Below are 15,772 nucleotides of genomic sequence, written 5' to 3'. Positions count from 1 at the left end.
CCTTTTTAGAAAAAATTAAAAAGGTATGCTCCTTATATAACTAATATTTTGCTTTGCAATTATGTTAAAATGGTATCTTCAGTATCAAAAGTTACCCATTTTGTTGTTTTCTCTTCGTCCATGGTTACAGTGCAAAAAGTAACTGCTCGGACTTTTAATGGTTCACCGAAATAAATACGTGTTTAAAACATGGAGCTGAGGCCCCAAATCTTGCAATTTGAAAACCTACGCTAGAACCACACGGCAATGGAAGTGCCTTGAACCTGCATTCTCTCTACTGACCATCAGGGGGCGTCTTCTCTGGTTGTATAGAAGTCTATGAGAAAGTGACTCTACTTCTCTCTTGATTTACCTTTTACCTGATCTTTTCCGAGTTGGTTTTCAGTTCATGAAATATGTATGTGTGTATATATGTGTGTGTGTCATCTACCTAATCTTGGGACCATTTTCAAAAGAAAACACAAATGTTTCAGATAACGAGGATTATCATTCAATGCTTGCAATGAGTCGTGTTTTCACCAGCCGCATCCCCTTCAGCTGAAACAATAGAGGACCCTCCCTGAACAAAAGGCACACCGCTCTCCAAATAAGCTGTCTTTCTTTTCAAATGATGTTTTGCTTAAGTAGGAGGGATTTAAGGCATCAACCCAAACATCCTTAATACAGGCTAACAGATCTGGAATGGGCGTCCTCTGGGGAGAGGTTAGATTTTTCTTTTTTGGGTGGAGTGGTGGGGGTGTCAGTCACCCTGAGGTGAACTCTGAGGGGATAGAAGTGGGACCACATGTTTGTCCTGAAACTGTGCGGCTCTGGCTCCTCCGAGGTCCGAGGACAGCCAAAACCACACGTTTGGAGGTCTGAAGTCAATAACTGAAGCAGACATTCCTCAAAGGGATGTTCCGCAGAATTCCGATTACTCACAAGACTTGCTTAAAGCCAATGTAACGAGGCTCTAGTCCTCTTTAGGCAGGTGGTCTTTAGGCCATTTCTCCAACAGTCAACAGACTTTTAAGGGAATTGGACAATCTGGTTCTCACTGCCTCTTCGTGCCGTCCCGCATCTGTGTTCACGTCGCGTACGGAAGCGCCGCCCAGTGACATTGATTCGCCCGGCCGCTCCCGGCATCGTCCCGGCGGAACTGCAACCTTGACGTGTGATCAGACTTTGATGCGCCCGTCCCTGTCTCAGTGACGAGTCGGCCCTCCATCAGACCGGGTGCTAGGTCCTCATGCGCGAGACTTCAGGTGGAGACGGTCGCCGTCTCTGTAAGTTAAGCATAGCGATGATTTATTGCTGTGTTTTTTGGTGTGGGCATTTAACTCCACAGTTCACTTATTACTTGATGTGATTCAGGCAGGCAGGCAGATTATTGTTTTCCACATCACTTGTTTTCTCCACAGAAGTCCACTAAACTGATGTGGTTTCGTGCCAAGGCACCTGCAGACGGGTCACCTTGCAACGTGTTGGCGCTCATTAAAAGCTAAAGCCGGAGGTTCTGCTCCTCAGAATTGAGACGCATGAGCATTGTGACGTTACTAAATCACTCTTCTCTGCCGTCCACAGGACTCGGGAGTGAGACCCCCATTAAACTAAGCAACCCCAGATTGCTGCAGAAGAGAGCTTTGAGGTAAGATGTGCTGAAGCGTGATGTGTCAACCACTCTCATTACGTTTTCATTTTGATTGTGTTGGATCGCCTTGTTTAGGACCCGGTGAATACAAACCTTGGTCCGTATAAGATGTTTTATATCAATAAATCACCAACATCTTATCCCCAAAACCCGCGGCCGGATTAAAAAGCTTGTTTTCTTTAAACAAGCGCCAAAAGAACACCGTTAATCGTAGCCAGAAGCTATACAAAATCGTCATCTTTCAGACTGTCTTCGAATACATCATGTGTGACGAACACTTCTGTCAAAACAAGGCACCAAAGAGAAGCTTAAAATTGTGATATTCCATCAAAAACCTTGTGCCTGGAGGAAGTTGATGTTGGGAGATTTCAGTCAGGAAAACGGATGCTGTTATGATAGAAAGTGATCCATGATGTCTATGTTTATCAGTGTGTTCTCAACTCTGTGGTCCCTGGAACGAACAGGACCGCAAAGTCATGTTTTCCTTCAATTCTCACATAAGTTATGCGCTGACAGGTCTGTTCCAGCTGTGTTGTGATCAAATCCATAAATTACTTGTGTTTCTGAGAGGGACATTTGCAGTGTATATGTGCTAGGGAGTGACGAGGGTAAAATAAATATTTGGGGATTCGAGTCTTGGTGAATTTTTGCAGGTTATTGTATTTAGATGATTGGGTTCGTATTTTTGCAGCTCCGTCCATAACCCATTGGTTTGTCGACTAGATTCTTGAACGTCATTCAAACCGGTCCTGCTTCCAACAACAATTGTTTTTGAATGATTTGGATGCAAGTCAGATTCGTGCAGCTGAGCCCCTCACAACTGCTTCCACTGTCGGCCCATAAACAAACCCCGCTGTTTCCCACAGCTCGGCCCGGTTTCAATAACAAGTTGGTATTTTTTCGACATCCCTCAGCTTCCAGAAAGAATTCTCCCTCGACGAAAAAGACGACCCGGCAAAAAGCACCAAGGATATAGATGTTAGTCTCTTGGCCAATCTCCCCAAAGGTGAGGAAGGATTTTTTTGATTTCTGCCTCGCAATGTCAACTTTCCCAGGGTTTTTGAAAATCCCTGTTGTGCAACAGCAGCCTCTCTGCCAGGTGGAGTCATGACTAGATTTGTTTAGAACCAGTTTTTCTACCGGCACAGTCCTCAGAGAGATGGTCCTCTAGAAGTGTGCTGAACATTACTTTGAGCTGTTTCGATTCACTTTTTGCAAGTCTTGATTTGGGCAATAAAAAAAGAGACTGTGCAATTGTAATGTAGACCAATTGTTGTGGATCAGATGAAAAACAGCAGTCAGTAGTGAAACTTGTATTGTTTTTAACTTTCAAAGGAAGACTTCACATAATGGGGGTTTTGTTCCAAAAGCTGGTTTGTTTTGGCATTATTAATACCAGAATTTTCTCAACTTGTACACTAACAAATCTCTTCTTTATATCAAAGACAAATGTACGAAATATTCAGTTAACATCAGCAACTTCTCATTCTAATCTTATTACCAGTCCACTCTGTCAAAGATCGGTTATGAACATGAAAATATCAAGAACAGCCACTTTAAGCTTTTCCAGTTAATAGTTGTGGATCGGGACCTCCAGTGTTCATTTCAAGTCGCTCAAAGAGTTTTTAGTACGGCGGCTACAGCTGTCATTTGTCAGATATTTAATCAGAATTACATATTTTATATGTTGCTGCTCATATTAGTTTCGGATTCATTGATTGGGTTTCCACTCAAAGTTGTCGTGTTTCTTTCTAAAACCAAGAAAGCCGATGACAGACCAAAATGATATCTTTGCATTTAAGCTATGTATACATTTTACTTAATTAGATTTGAACAATAATTCAATACTGGACTCCAATAAATTGCCGCCGAACACCAGCTTTGCAAAACAGACGACACAGTCTCTATCAGGAACATTTCAAACGAAACATCTGGAATCCAAATCTAACCTGTAAAACACCCGTAACTGTCTTTTGTCTGGATACACAGCTGAGGCAGATGTTGTCCTCCTCTTATTGAGCCATAACCGTATTGTGTCTGTTTATTGTCTCTTTAGTCTCTGAGTTGAGGAAACGGTTTGAAGGCATTAGCACGAGCACAAGTGACTGGGAAATGAACAGGTGAGACGGTGGTGATGAGTGGATAAAATGGCTGCAAGAGTTTCTGATAATGACAACGTTATGGGAAATAATAACACGTCTGAGGTTGACAACTACTTCCTCCCCGTGTGTGTGTGTGCGTGTGCAGAAAGGAGCGTATAGCTCGGCGGTTGGAGGGCATCGAGGGGGAGGGGCATCCGTCTCTGCTGCCGAGTTTGGTGGCCAATCGGCTTCTGGAGGAGGACACACCCCGATACACCAGGGCCTCGGATCCCTGTGAGCCCTTTGGTGGTGAGACGAGTGCAGCACCCTGACTCTTTTATATTTGTGCCTCTCTGTGGATCTGACCTGTGTTCTCTTCCTGCCTCCTAGTTACAGTCCAGCGGTATGGCATGGAGGGATTCGAATGTCCAGAAATGCAGCCGGCGGCTCCGGAGCGACAGTCCAGGGCTCCCTGCAGACCTGACCCTCAGCCCCCCATCCACACGGAGCCCGTCTACACCTCCACCACCGGTGCCCCTGAGCTCGAGTCCAAGGTTGAACGCATCGCCCGCTACAAGGCGGAGCGGCGGAGGCAGCTGGCGGAGCGCTACGGCATCTCTTTAGACCAGGAGCCGGACGCGGAGCAGCAGCCGCCGCGCTACACTCGCGCCCGGAAGGATTCGGAAGGCTCCGAGAGGCGACCCCGAGGGGAGTCGGTGGGGGAGGACGGGCGGGACGTCGCCCCGGGTTCTCACACCGACACCTCCGCCACCAGCCCGAGGGCGGGACGCGCGGCGCCACAGCACGGCCGCCCCGACCCGGGTCACGAGACGGCTCGGACCAGGGTGGACTCCTTCACAGAGAGGGAGAGGCTGATGAACCTGGAGAATCAACGCAGAGCGGCTCCGCCCGAGCCTCCGTCCTCTTCCTCGTACATGGACGTGACGTCGATTTCCTCGGCGGCCAGGGTTCCCGCCAAGGACTACTCTGTCACAGGGATGCCACCCAGCTCCCCCAAGCTGAGCAGGCACCTTTCCTTCTCCTCACCTAAGCACGGGGCGTCTCCTGGGGACCTATTCATCGAGCAGCAGGCCCACAACATCCTCACCAGACACGGGTGAGTGGTCTGATCACTTTGCCGTCGTCGTCTTTGATCCCTATTTATAGTAGTTTCTTTTCCTCGTTTCAATATTTCTGAAATGGAGTGGAAGTGAGGCCATTCTCTTTTTTGGTTTATTGTCCAGAACCCAGAACCTTTCAAATCCACATACACAGGGTTCAATGTTCTCCTGCTTTATCATTCTCTTAATAGATAGACGAGATGTGACATTCCTGCCTCTTCATTTCTGTCTCTGTCCCTCCTAGCCACACTTGTCCAAGGCAGGACTGTGGTTTCTTACCAGGTCAGGCAACCTGATGTTGTTGTGGAACAATCTTTGAGTCCCACTGAGACCCATGCTGGCCATGCAAAATATATCAGACAGACTGATGCAAAATGTTTGTGTGTGTGTGTTGTGTTTCTATTCCATTGTTGAACTTTTCTGAATTCCCAAAGCATCCCTCACGAGCCAACATGTTGCTGTTTAGTTTGGACGAGCCATTTCCGAGGCTGTTTGGATAACGTAAACCTCTGGCTCTGTGGCTGATCCCACTTTCTAAAAGATAATTGCCTCTCTTTGAGAAGCTCACCAATACTGATAAAAGCACCAGGTGCTTCCTTCAAGGATAGTTCCAGTTCATCACAGCTTGAGTTGAACCAATGGTTGCTACCAGTCATAATATCATCACAGTTTTCAACTTGTTCCACTGTGCCGTACTTGAAGTAGTTGTTCCCCGAATGGGCACTTCCACTAGGAACTGAAATGATTGACAAACTAGTAACCTAAAGTAATACAACCAAAAAGTAATAAACTGGAATTATCCTTTTAATTGTTTGAGCCGATACTGATTAGCAGCTCCAGTGCTCGCTAAATCAGGCATTCATTAAATACACAACTGTGAGATACTGTGGGTTCTTATCGCGTTGGCTTTTCCCAACAGAACAGCACTCATCACTTTATCATTTGACTTTAAAGACCCCAAGAGACAGCCAGTGTGCATTTTCCTAAAGGTACTCGTGTTTTAATCTGCAGCAGATGGCTTCGTTGCTGCTGCCGAGGATAAGTGCTGAGGAGTGTTTTGGTAGTGTACTGATGGTACAGATAGTATCGGCACACTCCTCCTCTGTGATGTAACAACCAGCTGGCCCAGCCCAGGTCTTGACCCGGTTTGACCCTTCAGTCCTGTTGCTAACGAAGAGATGACGATGATTCTACACCCGACTATACGCGGCCATTCTCTATCCCATCGCTTCTTCCTGCTGCTCCTAAATCCCTCTCTCAGGTTTCAACTGTGTGTGTGTGTGTGTGTGTGTGTGTGTGTGTGTGTGTGTGTGTGTGTGTGTGTGTGTGTGTGTGTGTGTGTGTGTGGTTCAGATGGATGGTGTTGTGTTACTGGGCGGCACAGTGTGACTCCACGGTCAGAACTGTGACCCACAGCTGGGGTTGATCAAGGCCTGGCGGGAAAGAAGCACAGAGGAGAGCGTCCCCTCTGTTTCCATTTAAAAAGAACGGTTACATTTTAGGACTTGGTCGTAAAATGTTATGAACAAAGGTCATCCTTCTTTCTTTCTTTTTAACCATGTAATGACCTTTATTTCATTCTTCACCTTGAAGACTGTCTGTTTTACTGGCCACAGTTAAACTGGTGTTTTAATTCTGCAAATCATCAATGTTGCCCATTTCTCCTTGGGGCGTTTGTACGTTTTCTGTTCCAGATCTTTAGAAGAAGCCATTTGTGGCCGTTTAATCTCTATGGTAATTGTCCCTGAACCAAGTTGTTTTTAGAAAAAGAAACAGAGATCCCCCAGAACACTTACTTGATCAAGGTCTCTTTTCACACCTATCTCCTTTGGTCAGGACCAAAGGACTTTTCAGTTTGATTTGACCCACAATTACATGTGTGAAACCTCCAACTGATCACTGAAGAAACAGGGACTTTGGTTGGTCTCTGTCTCCCGATCCAACCAAACCATGATTCCGTTCGTCTGTGGCCTAAAAGCATTTTTTTAGTGGCTCAAACTTTGGGACCAGTTACGGGAAGTTCTGGCAGGCTGTCTCCAGAGTCTGCAAAGAAAAACAATGGAACAAAACCAAATGACCCACTGTAACACACGAAAGAGAAGACCAAATAGATAATAGAGATTCAATCCAACAAGTTTATAAAGAGTCAGTTTGAAAAAATACAAGTTCAGAGAGAGAGAGAGAGGACAAGACATCCAGTCTACAGACAATCAACGTCAAGTCTACGTATGGAATGGAGCATTGCATCCAGGACCTTGCAGGCCCAGTAGTTGCTATGCTTCCTCACCATTTGGGACCAGGACATCCTGTCCTGCAGCCATTATGGTGTACCACATGATCAGAGCTGGGACTCAATGCGCTCTGAGACATATTGGTAATGGTAAGTAAACCATGACTTTATCTGACCTGATTAGACTGGGTCTAATGTTTGACTAATTCCCGGTTCAGGTCTGTTCCTTAGAATCTGGTGGACCCTGGAAGAACTCTGCAATAGGCATTTTCCTGCTGTATTTCATTTCCCTCCTCAATCAGATATAACTGTTTGTCTTGTTCTGATTCTTCTGTCCTCGTTCTTCCAGTCCTCGTATCATTAAAAGACAACATATAGTTTTTCCCTCTGAATAGCTGCTTCAGTTTTTTCCACATAACATCAGTGCAGTCTGACGCCAAATCTGATCTAATACAAGCAAAGTGTGTTGTTTTTTTCCCCCCTGATCATTTAACAAACATTAAATAAGAGATTTATTGTTCATGTTATATGACGTGTGAGGCCTCACCCAAAACCACAAAAACAAAGAAAAGTCTCTCCGGGTGTTGGACTTGTATTCTTAGCAGGATCCTGCCGGTGTCCAAACCCACTCTCACTCTGGTCACGCTCAACGGGAAGTCAGTGGTGTGTGTGATGTAGTGGCGTGTCTGTGTGTGTTTGCGCTCCAAGGAAGAAGAAAAAAGGCTGAATACTGAACCTCGCCATTTACCCACCCACTTATTCACTTGTCTCCCACCGGGTTTTCATTTGGAGCAGTGCAAGGCCGAAACTGAGCACTGATTGGTTCCTGCAGACTGATGCTGAGGGCGACACCCATTCCCTCATCAACTGGCCCTCGAGGTACACCAGGCCGGTCGTGTCTCACCCCAACATCCCTGCCATGTTGCCATTCTGCTGGACTTACCAAAACCCTTAAACCCATGCTGTATGAGCACAGAACCCAGCACTGTTCCCTACAAGACTACACCCTGTCTTCCTCTCTTCTCGTAGGGTTGAATCTCATTGACTCAGTGTGGGTCCTGGGCTGATCAGAAGACACTAATGTTTAAGAACCTCTGCTTTGAACTCTGTCATCGTCATCCGCATCCCCACAAGCTCCTGATCCCTCTGCTTTGGAACATAACATCATGTTGCTGTGTTCAGTTTAATCCCCATAAATAAATGTATATTTAATATATTAATGAAGGATAAAACGTTGGGTAGTGATGTTGCGGTCTTGTTTTACTGACCTCATCAGTGACTTTCTGTTGTGGGCTGTGCTTACAGTGAGCATGACCCACTTAGTGCTCGTCTTTTATCAAGAATCCAGTAAAGTCGGTGCTGTGTCAAATAGGGTTGGATATCATTTCACATTTCTTTGCAATACAGATGCTACAATGAACTTAAAAAACTCAACCAGAAACATGAAATGCATCCTCTGCATTTAACCCAACCTAAGCATCAGGACCAGTGGGGTTCAGCGTGTCGCTCAAAGAGCCTTCAACAAGCAGACAGGAAGAAGTTGAGTTAAAGGACGACCCGCTCTAACCCCTGAGCCACAGCCGGCATTTCAAATAGAGCCGAAATGGTTCAGCTAGAAATCCTATCTTCAGATCTTGCCTGTTACCACACCATCACATGTGGAAGTTTTCCTTCCCACAAAGTGATCTAGTTGTCTGTGCTGTACCCGTGGATATACGCACTGGAATTGCTAAAAGCTATTTCAGCATCCCCAGTGGGAGCTGTTGTCCCAAAACTAAAACCTACTTAAAGCTGTGGGGGGAAAAAAGGAGTACAAATCTAGATTGAAATGGTTAATCATCAACAATAGAAACAATCAATAGCTTACTTTGAGGAATAGGAACATTTTTCTTTAAATCTACCAAAACACAACTGCTCCATGCATCAGCATTTAATGTTGCCAAAGAATTCCCCAAATTAAAGCAGCCAAAATAGTTTGAACTGAACTTGTTTTTAAGATGACGATATATCTGAGCAAACACACCAAAATCTGACAAAGCTTTGAATGTACATTTTTGGAAACTGATTCTAAAGACGCGTTGTGGTTTGGTACCTAGCCCTAACACTAGACCAGAGAATGAGTCTGCTCCTCCCTCAGAGTAGAAGTTCTTTGTTTTTCTGCTCCTTCTCTTGGACCTCTTTATGACTTTAAGAGACATATGCTAAGTCTAAACATGGAGTACAAATGTTAACCGGCCCTTTTGTTTCCCTGAAGAATCCGAGTAAGGGAGAGACTTGCCAAGGAGGAGGGCCACCAGAAGAGCCCAGAGCTGGGAAATGTTACAGAAGCGCCAGTGTACCGCAGACCCCAGACCCAAACCTCTACACGCCACCACGCAGATCCACCAGGGCCCCATCAGGTCTACCCCCATCCTCAGCATGCCCCCCAGGCTCATCTCCCCCGACCTGGGCCGCCGGGAGGTCAAGAAGTTGGCGGTTACCCCAGTTACCTGTCCATGGCTTCCGGTCCCACGTCCGGGTCCGTGCAGCAAGAGCCACAAGAAGACGATCCTGAGGAGTCGGAGGACGTCAAGACGGAGGGCCTCTTGAGGAGCAGGAAAGCAGTGCTGCCCTCAGAGATCCGCCGCAGGGAGAGGAGCACTGAGGACCCATGGAGAGGAAGGGGGGATGAGGAGCAAGGGATGACGAGAGCGCTGAGTCTGGCAAGGGAGGCAGATGTGGAGGAACTGACAAGAGGACGACACAGAACCAGGGCCAGGAGGGACGAAACGGAGCACACCTCCCGTCTGCCAGCATCGGAGAGCAGGCCCAGAGAGCGGGACAATGCCATCTATATCCACAAAGGGGTGGCCGCCGCCCACATCCAGCCCAAAGCGACAGCCCCAAGCCGCCCGGTGTCAGATGCTGGGGATCCTCGAGGGTTCAATCAGAGGAACCCGCCACAGCACGCCCGCGACCCCCGAGGGGTCAGGGAGGGCGACGGTGTCGGAGACCAAGAGAGTCACCAGGACAGCCGGGTGTCTGTGGCCCAGCTCAGGCACTCCTACATGGAGAGCACCACCCCGCCGACCGGCCGCAGGAACGAGCTGTAGGTGGCAAAGTAAAACGCCGCACCGCCGCTACTCACCGGCCGGCTTCTGTAGAACTCACGCTGATGCTTTGTTCACCAACGTCGCCCGGCTGCTGAATGACTAACGAGAGCGGAGAGTTTTTTTCTAATCCGTAGAAATGGCATTCTTGCATTAATCGCCTAACACAAAGCTTCCTATGATGAATGTGTTTTGTTCTTTTGGGCTGTTTGACTTGTTTGGTTACTGACCGGGGCCAATGAATGTGTGCATGCGTTAACCGCTAATAAATCTGCATGGTCTTGGTCACAGATATAAAAACCAGGGGTGTGGCTGAATATAAAAACTGACACATCTGATTTTGAAAAACTACCGGTCCCTCTCCATCTCTCCCTCACCATGCTGTATTTTCTCTTTCCTTTTGGTACTCTATCTGTTGGTCCCTGTCCTCGGTTGGGCCCTACAGCGAGGTTGCGGGGGACGGGGCTCTCGCGGGCTACGGGGCCCCGTGGAGAGGGGAGAGGGACAGGGGGCGCAGGCCCCGGCAGTATGGCGACCCCGGGGAGAGTAGAAAGACCTCAGAGAGGTTTAGGACGCAGCCCATCACTTCTGCTGAGCGCCAGGAGACCGATAGGTACTGCTCTGCTCTGCTGCACGGCTGAGTGAAGAATGCTGGGAAATATCCCTATCATCATGCATGGCAAAGGAATCGGAACAATGTTGATTTATATAATACTTAATGCACAGACGTGTTGATTCGAATCAGGTTTTGGTGCATGATACTGATCATCAAGTATATGCTGTGTTCACAATACATGTGTACAATAGGTAATTCTATAGAATGTAGTAAGACAATAATCAGATTAATACCATGAGCCACACATATACACACTCACGTTCTCATTGATTTTACCCCTATAACAACATTAGCAAGCGGGGCGGCTTAAGGGCCAAAGGTCCCTCTGATTGGACCTTGGCAGTAGTCTTCACATGTGACTGTACCGAGGAAGCATGAATTGGCCCTTTGTTGGTAATCACTCCCTGAGACCATGGAACCAAGCAGACTTCAGTAATGCCGTCTAATTCTCCCATTCTTAGTCTGCTTTACTAGTTCCCCTTTTTTCATTTCTCCTCCCAACATTCGCCGTCTCATTTCCAGCATCTACCAGGACCGACTCTAGCTTTCTCTCTCCCGTCTCTAACCACTCACCACCTGCTGATATTATCCAGCTACGCATCGTTGCACGGAAACGACTACTTTTAGCTGATTGTCTTTTTCTTTTCGCACTTTCTTTGGAAGGTCCCGTACGAGTTCAGATCTTGCTCCTGCTGAAGGTAAGCCGTCTTTTTTTGTTACCCCCCCCCTCACACTCCACACACAACTTGTCTTGAACACATGCAAGTTTGTAGTTGATCGTGGTTCTGAAGGTTTTATCGCTCCCAACCTACTTTTACAGATCAGGTAAAAGTTGTGCGCTCCTGAAGCCACAAGTGTTGGTGAGGTAATTGGTTAAGCGTGGCTAGCTTTAGTGGAATTACCATCATGGCTGTACATGTTTGACCAATGAGATTACTTGGCAGGACTACAGTTGCATAATGTAGTAGAAGCAATGCCGTTTTTTTTTTTTTTTTTATGCGACCAAAAGCTCACACTGTATTTTGGGTTCTTCAGGGGGTTAGAATGGCAACCAAAAACTACCTCCACAGTTAACTGAGTTAATTGCATTCCACTGCTCAGTTGATCGCGGCAATTCCTACTTGCAGTGGTTTCCATGTGGGACCGGCACTGTTATCTGTCATAACAATATCTAGTCCACATATATGGCTGCCAATGAAAACTACATGAATATCTAGAGCTTCACAGTTACCGCCGGCGGCCACGAATGAATAAAATGTAATTTTCCAAAGGCTTTATGTCGAAGCTTCAAGAATAGACACAAAGGTGAAAGCCAAATAACTCCAATCTCTCCTCTTTTTTTTTTCTCCTTTTTTTTTTTAACAAGCTCAACATTTAGAAGTTTATTGAGTCGTTACTGCTGCTCACAGTAGCAGAACAGTGCAGCAGAAGCGGCTCATCTGCTTCCTATCAGCCAACACTCAGCTGGGATGCTTTTTGCTCCGTGGAGAATTAGAGGGAGCACAGCTCGGCACGGTGGCGTCAGTCAAAGGGAATAGTTGTGTGGTGATGTCATGACATATGTCTTGCAGAGACTGTGCGTGTGCGTGTGCAGCCATGCCTCACACACCTGTCCAGCTCTGCAAAGTCTCCTCAATCTTTGCTCCCAGCTACGTAGCCAGATGGCGCTGTTGCTGTGTAGCGATTTAAGGTAAACATTATGATTTGAAGTGCGTTACACTTACAAATGTGCTAAAAAAGAAAGTCACAATAAATAGAATATTTTTGAGACTCAACAAATGCTAATCTAGTTGAAACGCCGAGGCGTTTTGCACCTCAACGGTCGAATTCGCTGTCAAAAGATTGGGAACAGTTGCCGTTAAAATGTTCAAATACGAAAGTTAAATATGAATATCTTCGACACCAATCAATTGTTTTTCAGCCAAGGAGCCCTAAAAGATGCTGAATATAACAGGACCCTACCCCCCTATTTATATCCTTTGGAATATTTTGACGTACCCTATTTTTCAGTGGCAGGCCGTCCATTTTCTACCTGAGCTTTCTGTGCTGTCTGAGATCGTATACATAAATACGCGTAATGTGCATGACGTGATGCTGCGTCATTAACAGACAATGCATGTAGTCCACATCAACAAGAACCAGACACATTTAGTTAAAACATGGCAAAACAATCCAACAAAACTGCGGCACTAAAATGGCGCACACTCAAGAGCACGAGCCACGATCAGAAGGAACGATATTAACTACCGTAAAATTCAGCACAAAAATAGTGTTGTCAGCGCTAGCTGTAGCAGTTAGCTCCCCGACAACCACCGACGGTAGCGGGACCAGGCCCGACGCGTGCAGCAGCAACAGCGCCGTGGCTTGTTTATGATTAAATACGATTGCAGATGTAAAAACAGTAACACAAACAGCAGTTCACTCACCAGATGCTGTTCACTTAATAAAGACAAAGTCCACCTGCCTCTCTTTGTTAACAAACAGCTCAATGATGCTGTTGTACAGTTTATCGGTGCGCTTCAGTACCAGGTCCTTCTCAATGGCCATGCCATGCAGTGAGGATAGTCGAGCCTCCCAGTTGCGTTTCTGGAATACTTTTCCATGCGTTTTAGGGCTGAAAATGTCCGCTCGACTGTGGCAGTCGATATTAGGACCGTCACCACCAAACGTGCCCATAACCCTCCATGAGAAGGGCGTTGTCAGTAAATCCGCCATCAAGTCTGTTTCTCCTCCTCCTTCAGCCATTGAGTGTTAAAAAGCATACACCACACAAAACATGTCATAACTTCTCTTATGTTTCAGCCTGAACTCTTCTTACTACTCCTGAGTTAGCAGCTAGCTAGCTTTCCGTTGACAGAAGTCACGCTGGCCCACTGACCAATCACAGCGCATGTTAGTGCTGACACCACCTCGCAGGCGCTAGCACATCAAAGAATACGGCCAGCATGTCAAACTAAAGATCTGATTGGTTGAAGGCTATGACAATCACGACAACGTCCCCATGTACTTTAATCTGAAAAGGCCAGCTTGAAGCTGCTCTGCTTCCATAGAGACATATAGGTGAAATCTGATTGGATAAGAGCTCTCCTTTTAAAAGAAGCTGCACTGAAAGCAGCGCTGAAGGCTGGAAGCAGACGAAGACAGGAACTGTGAAATGAGAAAATAAGCTAATAGGGGAAAGTATTATAATATATGTAGTGTATTTGTGAAAAACAATAAAATTATAAAATAGCTATAACTTTGTGATTCTGTTTAGGCCAGCAGAGAAGACTTAGCAGGCCCTGACGGCCCACCACCACTATTTTTACACTTCTACAGACTTATTTATGTGTAAGAATAACACAAGAAAAATGTATTAGAAAGATATTAGATGCCTATTTGACTATGCTACGCCTGTAAGCTTTCTGTTCTCACTCAGTGTATATTACGATGATGACAATTCTTAGTCGTTTTTAATAAAATGGCTCCTTATTTTTGGACTGACGTAGGCTAAAGCATGCGTTTAATGTCTAGCTACTAGCTAGGTAGCGCTGTGATTTAGTTTAAAATGTTATCTTCGTGGTCTTTATAATGTTACCAACCGACTCGTTTAAAAATGATACCCTGGAGAAGGTTCCTCGGTGTGCTACTGATCAGCATGCATCGGTTTGTGATGTCTTTCTGTCCTCTGCCTCTCTCTCTCTCGCTCCGTAGCTGATGAAGAGAAGGTCGATGAACGGGCCAAGCTGAGCGTGGCGGCCAAGCGCTCTCTCTTCAGGGTGAGCTTCAACCTTCGCCTGTTTGTCCTCCCACTCCTACAGATTGCACGCTTGGTTCCAGACGCCGAGCACGGAGACATGTGCTTCCAATCGTGGACACAAACATCGACACGTTTTATCTTCTGTCCTCCTCTTCTGTCCGAGATTTAGAAAAGAAGTACGATTTGGTTTCAGCACAGGCGTTCCACCGAGAACAAGCACTTTATTGGAGCACATCTCGTTCCGTATCTGTGAAATAGATATGATCTTAATGTACATCAATCCGTCTTTAATGACAGCGTGATATACTTCAGGAGCCATGTCATAAAACTGTCACTTTCACAGCAAATACTCCCTTGTCAAAGAGTTTGAAGCCAGTGTTTATTTTCGAATGAACTCTGCACCCAGTTCAGGTGCGGTGAAATATTTCATTGATTTCAAATTCCAATTTTTTTTGCGTTTACTCCCAATGTTTCCATTCAGGAGCTGGAGAAGAGCATTGATGGCGTAGCACCCAAACCGCGGTCCAGGAACGCAGCGGTGGACAGGAGACTGAGGCGGACTCAAGACCGGTCCAGGACTCAGCCAGTCACCACTGAGGAAGTAGTCATCGCCGCCACGTGAGTCCTAACGACTTACTTTGCTCGAAGGAATAGTTTGACATGTTTGGAATGAGGGTATGGCAAACTATTCCTTTTTTAAATAAAGCGCATCTTAGTTAGTAGTTTAAAAACAGTATTCACCCCCTCTGGGTTTCTAGGCGCAACTCTTTTATTTAAAGGCTCTCTGGATTTCGGAGCATTTCTGTTGCCTCTATACGGCTCTCAACAAGCTGGCGGCTAGTAGCTAGCGGTGCAAACAGTGGCCAGTGTTGACAGAGCTAACAGTGTTTACCTGAGGAGGAACAAGATGGCGTCACTCGGGGCCGGCGTTATCCGACGTAACTGCCGATTGAGCGCAGTGCAGAGCAGCGGCCTTGAGTGGGGCACGCTAACCTGCGCGGATTACAACACATACAGCGGGAGAGTGACCCCATTCTCTGCATAGGTAGACATGACTCCGCAGGGTCTTTACATAGCAAATAGTGATTTGCTTTTATATGAAATGCTCTGAATAAAAAAAAATAAAAAAGTCCCTTTGAGACCAACAAATGGGTCCACGAGGGACACTAATTCTGGGTAGATGGATTGCATTTTGTAATTTAATATTCCAGTGCAGTGAGTCAATAAAATTCCATCCAGACACGGATATCTCTTTGAAACCCAAAC

General features: G+C 46.2%; 1 protein-coding gene across 1 annotated transcript in view; it reads left to right on the top strand.

The window, feature by feature from the left end:
- Positions 1–1,517: 1,517 nt before the first annotated feature.
- Positions 1,518–15,772, top strand: part of svila (supervillin a) — a gene marked incomplete at its 5' end in the record, with an annotated part of 41,128 nt that continues 26,873 nt past the window's right edge. Inside the window, 11 exons of the mRNA XM_079234465.1 lie at positions 1,518–1,627; positions 2,545–2,636; positions 3,687–3,750; positions 3,878–4,020; positions 4,102–4,828; positions 7,858–7,941; positions 9,317–10,150; positions 10,597–10,764; positions 11,431–11,465; positions 14,461–14,525; positions 14,988–15,124. Of these exons, the coding sequence (XP_079090591.1) occupies positions 1,518–1,627; positions 2,545–2,636; positions 3,687–3,750; positions 3,878–4,020; positions 4,102–4,828; positions 7,858–7,941; positions 9,317–10,150; positions 10,597–10,764; positions 11,431–11,465; positions 14,461–14,525; positions 14,988–15,124 (2,459 nt within the window). The remainder of the gene's footprint in view (positions 1,628–2,544; positions 2,637–3,686; positions 3,751–3,877; positions 4,021–4,101; positions 4,829–7,857; positions 7,942–9,316; positions 10,151–10,596; positions 10,765–11,430; positions 11,466–14,460; positions 14,526–14,987; positions 15,125–15,772) is intronic.

This window comes from Taurulus bubalis (assembly GCF_910589615.1).
Source record: "Taurulus bubalis genome assembly, chromosome: 18".
Taxonomy (NCBI): domain Eukaryota; kingdom Metazoa; phylum Chordata; class Actinopteri; order Perciformes; family Cottidae; genus Taurulus; species Taurulus bubalis.
This window is presented reverse-complemented; position numbering and strand designations above follow the sequence as displayed.